Raw genomic sequence first — 7,500 nt, 5'->3', positions numbered from 1 at the left:
AAGCAACTTTTCCAGAATGAGACGACAACAAAAAGTTTGAAATCGCAGGAAAATTGACGCTACCAAGCCGAAATAATAGTTTGCAGTCAAGGCTGCCCCTTGAATAAGCTTATAAAAATTAATACACAACGATACAGGTAAATTAGCCTGCGAAAGCATCCGTTTCTCCAATGGTACAGGTACATCAGCACTCTTTCTTTCCAAACTCGTGTGTTTTTATTTTTCATTTGTTTTTTTCATTTCAGAACCTGCTGGGAGAAATTTCCCATTTTTATACCCCAAAATATACTTAGCCTAGCCAAGATATATTTAGCTAAGCAAAATTTATTTGGTTCTTTATATATTTGAGTTATGGGATATTTTCATAAGCATTTTTAACTAAGAAGTATAACTTTGGTGACTTAAAGAATTGGAGAATACTTCATGGAAAGTACGCGCGTACGTCGGTTTTTTAAAGGAAACTGTAGTTCTTTGAACACTAAGAGGTGCATTTGTTTATTTGTTTCATTTCATATACTGTAGCACTATGATCAACTATGATGATTCCATCATAAAATTAATGTGACCAGAGAATTAATTCACGAGGATTTTTTTGCATTTTTTACTAATTTTTTGCTCATTTTATTTTGTATGGAAATATTTCTGAAAAGATACTTTGTTTATAGTGTATATATTTGTTTAGTTAGTCTTGCCCAAGGCTCATGACAAGACAGTTATAAATAAATGCCGTATCATAAAGGACCAAACCTATTTTTTCTGCTGGTACAGGAATGGTTTCTACTAATCAAGAACATACTTTAGCCTAAACTGCCATTAACTACCCCCAAATATAAGAACCTGTTTTGCAAAACTTGGAAAAATGTAGTTTCTTACATGTGGGTTTTTACTGTATACACTGTACTTAATGTTATTTATTGAAGCTTAGGTTTATATCTTTAGTTATATGCTATCTGTTAATTAATTTCTAACGTGACAAAACCTTTGTGTTTAGTATTTTCTGAAGTTCAGATAGATTAGTCAGAACGATTAGTTCTTGAAAAATTCATTCTTCTTCGTCATTTCAATTACCCATTTTCAGATAAATCAGGATTTGATTACAAAGCCCTTGCAGTGCCAGGGTCATCCGGTGAAAGTAAGTTCCTTTATGTATTGTCATGTCAATATGTCAACATAACCCCTCACTCTCTCGGGAACTCAGGGGCATTTAACAAGGTATGGTTTGCCATCCAAGGGATTTACATGTACATGTATCTGTATACATTCCAGGAACCTTTAACCTGTAGTAGTCGCGGAATCTGCAGCAGCAGTGTTTACAAAAAAAATTACGAAAAGTTGTTTGCTCGAAAGTTATTTATCTTAACCCATTGACTCCTGGGGGTTCCCCATAGATGAGTAAAGCGTCTGGCGTTAGATAGTAAAATTATACTAAGTATGGCCAGTTTAGGAGTGAAAGGGTTAATTAATTAATGGGACAGTTTTTCGGTGAGTGATTATAGTTGTTAGACATTGCTCTTGACATGGGTTCATACAGACAAAATAAAAATAGCCAGGATGAATTACATGTAAATCTGGACCTAGACTGTCCAACGTGACGTATCCATAACTTGTGTAAACTGTAAAACCTGGCACTACATCATTTTTATTTATGTCTTACACGTATTTAACCATATTTTAATGTTTATTGGACTGATACTGTCTCTGTACCTTTCATTATTAATACTGGCATGGTTTGATTTTGTTTTTTAAATAATGAAGTTATTTTTCTTGTAGCAGGTACTATAGCAAATATAGAAGGGACTATCTCTACAGGTACATTAAATTACTTTAATAATATTTCTAATAATAATAATAATAATAATAATAATAATCACTTTATTCAAGTCTCAAAGGTATTTACAGCTGAGCACAAGTGCTCTACTATTTGGAGAGACTGCAAATCAAGTAAAATCAGAAAAAAAATGAAATCAAATGGGAAAACCGGAGTACCCAGGAAAAAAAAACCTGTTGGGAGGGAGTAGATAACCAGCAAACTAAACCCACATGTGGCATCGAATGCTGGAATCGACCTCGAGCCACATTGGTGGAGGGCAAGTGTTCTCACCACTGTGCTAGCCCTGCTCCCACTATCCTTTAGGGGGCTTTTAATGGGTAAAACAGTAACTTGACTTTTTTGGCCTACCTACAGTACCGCCTGGAAGTATTGACCCCTAGGGACGAGGCAATACCTCGTCTTTGCCGCAGGTAGTGGACGCGCGGCACCGAGGTATGCAAATTTTTTTCCCTCGGTAAAACCGAGGTGCACTTTGCCGCGGGAAATTTGCCGCGGGAGAAAAGACGAGGCTTGCCGCGGGAAAGAACAATGATCTGTTGCTCTTGTATAATAAGCTGAAGACTGTCAAATTTTATATCTCATGGTGTGAAGAATCGATTCTTAATGCAAGATATTGTAATCAAAATGAGAAAGTGTGCCATTTACGCAAGGACTCAAATTTTATAATCTTTACATAATGTAAAACTGAAGACTTCTTTAAAGATACAGTGTAAGCGACAGCTTGATTATCCAGCTAATGCAACACTCGTTGTTCTCCAGGTTGTAATACTGTATGTGCGTGAGAAATTATTTGTTTGGTTTTGAAAAAGGTTCAATTGTATCTCTTTTCGTCTAAGCCTGACTTTATTTTATTTGGAGACCTGAAATTCAAACTTGTGCGATTGTCTTCGTTTTATCATCGCCATTTTGGTTAAAAGCAGGTATTCCTTCCACATACATTGTATTATTGTTAAACTTGTCAAATTTCGATTTTAATCGCAACATTCTTTCGAGGCATCGGAGCCTTTGTCGGTACTATTTTGAGACCAGACGTACCAACGAATAATTTAAGAATGGTTTCTTTTTTCATCGCTTTTCATCAGCAATAAATTGTTATATCATAGCAATTCCAGCAAAATACATTTTCGCGTTGTTTTATCAGTCGTGCAATAGTCTACTTGAATTCCATAAATATTTTTTAATCGCAGCATGTTGATTACGCATGGAAAACAAATTTAAGAATAGACTGTAGTTAGTGGAGAAAAGAAGTCTCTTACTTATCTGAACGCTCATCGTTTGCATACGAATTTTAACAAATGCAAAAGCAGCAAGCGAAACAAATTCGAACCATCTTTTTGCTCCAGTGTTCACGTTGCGCTTTCACGTGCAACTCTTTTCGCAGCGGGCGTCCACTCGTGATAAATTTGCATAACCACGCCGATATGCACCAATGATTACCCAGAGCACGAAAACAATCTTTTCAGTTTAGATCAAATAATTTTCGACTATTTCAGGGGTTTGATATCCTGGGTTCTTTCCTTGGAGTGTTTTTCTTGATTTGTTACACTAAACAACCTTAGAAAGTAATACTGCAGTAGGAAACCACAAGAAGTCGTTACTTGGTCACGCAAGGTTTTCGAGCCGTTCACCCTGAACATGTAAGCTTTCAGTTTGTAAATATTGTCAAAACCCTCTCCTGTTTGCAGGATATCGAAATAATAAATGAATAAATGTATGTTCCGTGCGCTGAGCTGCAAGAAACAAGCGGACATATTCTCCCATAAACTTAAATGTATAAAATGACGGCGAAGTCCACGCAAGTGGGACAAGCGTCGAACCTTCGAATGAATAGTCCACCATAAGTCTTCGAAATAATAATAATAATGGAACTGGAATAATGGCACTGCAATCAAAATACAAATGCATGTCGCAAAGAAGGTTTCAAATGTGGTCGGAATCTAGCTACAGTACGGATATTCTTTTCGCATGTAAAAGGAAAAGGAAACCAAGGTGCATGATTAGCAGCTATAACCCTCTTTGCTGTTCGCAATTTTCAGCCGAACCTTGTTCAGTTTCTGTTGTTCGGTGGGATGTCAACATTACAATCTACAAAAGCTTATCGAAACACAAAGTCAACGGAAACCCAACTCTACCGCGGAATTTTAATTACCGAGGGTTTACCTCGGTTGACTTTCCCGTGGCAACTTTGGAGCCTAGCCGTAAATTTCCCTCGGCAGAAAAGCGGCCTACCGCGGGAATACCGAGGGAAAGTCGCGACAGGGTGACGCGGCAATGACGCGGTAAAGGGGTCAATACTTCCAGGCGGTACTGTAGTTTACGTCAGTGATGAAGATGATGACTTGCTGCCTCCTCTTCACTCCACTCGAAGACCAAATCAGCATTATCCAGGTATTTAAAGGCCCTTTCCCTTTCCCTTATGCCATGTGACTTTTTTAAGGTTGTAGTGTGATGGGTACTTCCAAATACATGTAAGTGTGGGCGCTGAATAAGTACTGCATCTAGTGCTCCCAGGCCTGGTTGTTCAAAAGCAGATTAACGATAATCCCAGATTATCGTATAAACATAACAACTTTCTTTAATTTTCCAGACATGTTTCGACGGTACATCCGTCATCTTCAGTGTTACATGTTTTGAAATGGCCATTGAATTTAAAGCGTGCGCGATCTTACAAACTTCGTTACATTGCGTTGTCAATATTGCGTATTAAATCAAAACAGAACAAAACAAAAATTTAAATGAGTGATGCTTAGTTCGTTACAGGGAGAGAGTCAGGTTAATGTGTTTCACCTGCTGGTTGAGATCGGGCTTCTCCCATTTTATATACATGGATTCCTTAAGCTTCACTTGGTACTTAGTGGCTGCAGAGTCCAGGATCTCGAAGCAATCCTGTGTGCAGGATGCCTTACAAAACTCTGAACTCGGCAGATGTTTAAAAACGTTCGAAGATCTGTCTGAAAGTAAGTGCTCGCGCACTCGTGTGGAGAAGTGTTGGCTGGTTTCACCAACATAACAAGCATTACAACTTGCACACGAAAATTTATAGACCACACGCGTGCGAAGCCCTACAGGGACAGCATCTTTCATATTAAAAAGACTCCTGACTTTGAAAGTAGTGAAGACTAACCTTATATCAATAGGTTTACATAACCGATTAGTAAGTTTGCGTATACACCTCTGTGCCGTGACTGAGAAGTGCCCAACGTAAGGGATTTTAAAGAAAAACTTAGGTGTTTCCTGGGGCTCGATTCTGAATGAGACTGTGTTTTCCCTCCCTTGACTGCTGTCTGAATATATTTAGAAATATATTTGTTGATAAGGTTTTCAGGGAAGAGATTCCTCCGCAGAATGACAGACAATTTTTGAAGATCAGTATGGAACCCCATCCAAGTGTTGTTTATCTTAAAAGTTCTATCAATCAAGGTTTTGATTAACCCCAGTTTAAAGGTAAAGGGGCAAAAACTCACATAACTGGTGAGCAAACCTGTGAAAGTTTTTTTCCGGTAAACGGTGGTTACACTTTGGTGCGGGTCAGTGTTATTGATAAGAACATCTAGGAAAGGTAGAACATGGTCAGCTTCCCGTTCCATTGTAAAGCGTATATTGGGGTGTTGATTGTTGATGTAATTGAAGAAAAGTGTTGCATCCCATTCAGAGCGGAAAAGGCAAAATGTATCGTCTACGTAGCGACGATAGAATAAGACCTCTGAATCCCCGTATTGATCCAACCATATATTCTCATGGTGACCCATAAAGAGATTGGCGAGAACAGGGGCAAGGGGGGACCCCATGGCTACACCATCCACCTGGTCATAGAAGTTACCCTTGAACAGGGAGTGAGTTTCCTTGGAAGCGAACTCAAACAACCTTTTAAGCTGTTGTTTACTAAGTTTCAAACCTGGGTTACCCTCAGTTATATACTTGACAGCAAGGTTAATACAATCATCTAGAGGGATGTTGGTGAAGAGGCTTTCAACATCGAAGGACACCATGAACATCCCATGCAAAGATAGCTCATTGATTTCCTCCACAAAAGTGAAGGAATCTGAAGCAATGAATGTGGATGGAATATGAGGTTGGAGTAGATTACTTAAGTATTTGGCCAAGCTGTAGTTGTAGGTGCCTATGGAGGAAACTATGGGCCGAAATGGTGGGGTGGAATTTGGCGCTCGTGGTTTGTGCATCTTAGGGAGACCATAGATCCTAGCAGGCTGGGATCCACTCGGATAAATGGCCTCATAAACTTCAGGATCAAAGTGACCTTTTCTTTTTTCCTAAATTCTCTAAGATAGCGCTGGAGTTTCCCTTCCCGGGTAAGGGTACCCGGGTAAGGGTACCCTTATCTGGCCGCAATATTACAATGTTCTTGTTCTTTCTTAGTTCTTTCAGAATCCTATGCTTTTTCAAATCCGAGGCTGTGGGTCGATATGATGACACGTACGTGTGAGCCAAATGTGACAGTTCGGTAGCCAGTTTACCCATGTCCTTGCTCTCCTTGAGATTCTTTAACATCCTCTGACTAATCAATTCAAAGCATGCGAAGATGTCCGTTTTGTTGATTGAAGGTGGGCAAGTCGAGTGCGTAAGTCCATATTTTAGAACATTCAACTGATCAGTGTTAAGAGAAACCGATGAAAGATTGGTGACAACTTCGTCTGACTTGAAAGGAAGGACCGAGTTTTCTTGGTGTGCCTGCAAACATGGACAGGCAAGACGCTCTTGGAATCAGAAGAAAACTGCTGAAAAGCGCTATAAATAGACGCACCAAGGAACATTACAGGTTAGTCCTCCAAAGGGACAGACTTAATAATCGCATTTCTGAAACACTAAGCAGTATTGACCGTTATATTCTTCACAAGTCTGTTGACCACAACGTGACAAAAGGGGTGAAGGACTTCATCAAAACCCACGAAAAGAAACTTAAAAACGTCACGAAAAACTCGGTCCTTCCTTTCAAGTCAGACGAAGTTGTCACCAATCTTTCATCGGTTTCTCTTAACACTGATCAGTTGAATGTTCTAAAATATGGACTTACGCACTCGATTTCCCCACCTTCAATCAACAAAACGGACATCTTCGCATGCTTTGAATTGATTAGTCAGAGGATGTTAAAGAATCTCAAGGAGAGCAAGGACATGGGTAAACTGGCTACCGAACTGTCACATTTGGCTCACACGTACGTGTCATCATATCGACCCACAGCCTCGGATTTGAAAAAGCATAGGATTCTGAAAGAACTAAGAAAGAACAAGAACATTGTAATATTGTGGCCAGATAAGGGTAATGGGGTAGTAATTTTAGATAGACAAGAATATGACAAGGGTTTATTTAAAATCATTAACGACACTACTAAATTCAGGGTCCTTACATCCGACCCTCCCCTTACCCGGGAAGGGAAACTCCAGCGCTATCTTAGAGAACTTAGGAAAAAAGGTCACTTTGATCCTGAAGTTTATGAGGCCATTTATCCGAGTGGATCCCAGCCTGCTAGGATCTATGGTCTCCCTAAGATGCACAAACCACGAGCGCCAAATTCCACCCCACCATTTCGGCCCATAGTTTCCTCCATAGGCACCTACAACTACAGCTTGGCCAAATACTTAAGTAATCTACTCCAACCTCATATTCCATCCACATTCATTGCTTCAGATTCCTTCACTTTTGTGGAGGAA

General features: G+C 39.4%; 1 protein-coding gene across 1 annotated transcript in view; it reads left to right on the top strand.

Annotated features, from left to right (window-relative positions):
* LOC138019101 (uncharacterized) overlaps positions 1 to 7,500 on the top strand; it is an 11,404-nt gene that overhangs the window by 966 nt on the left and 2,938 nt on the right. Inside the window, exons 3-5 of the mRNA XM_068865774.1 lie at positions 1,079 to 1,132; positions 1,771 to 1,809; positions 4,145 to 4,219. Of these exons, the coding sequence (XP_068721875.1) occupies positions 1,079 to 1,132; positions 1,771 to 1,809; positions 4,145 to 4,219 (168 nt within the window). The remainder of the gene's footprint in view (positions 1 to 1,078; positions 1,133 to 1,770; positions 1,810 to 4,144; positions 4,220 to 7,500) is intronic.

The sequence above is a fragment of the Montipora capricornis genome, chromosome 10 (genome assembly GCF_036669925.1).
Source record: "Montipora capricornis isolate CH-2021 chromosome 10, ASM3666992v2, whole genome shotgun sequence".
In the NCBI taxonomy this organism is placed as follows: Eukaryota; Metazoa; Cnidaria; class Anthozoa; order Scleractinia; family Acroporidae; genus Montipora; species Montipora capricornis.
Note: the sequence above shows the minus strand (reverse complement) of the source record. Positions and strands in the feature narration are given on the sequence as shown.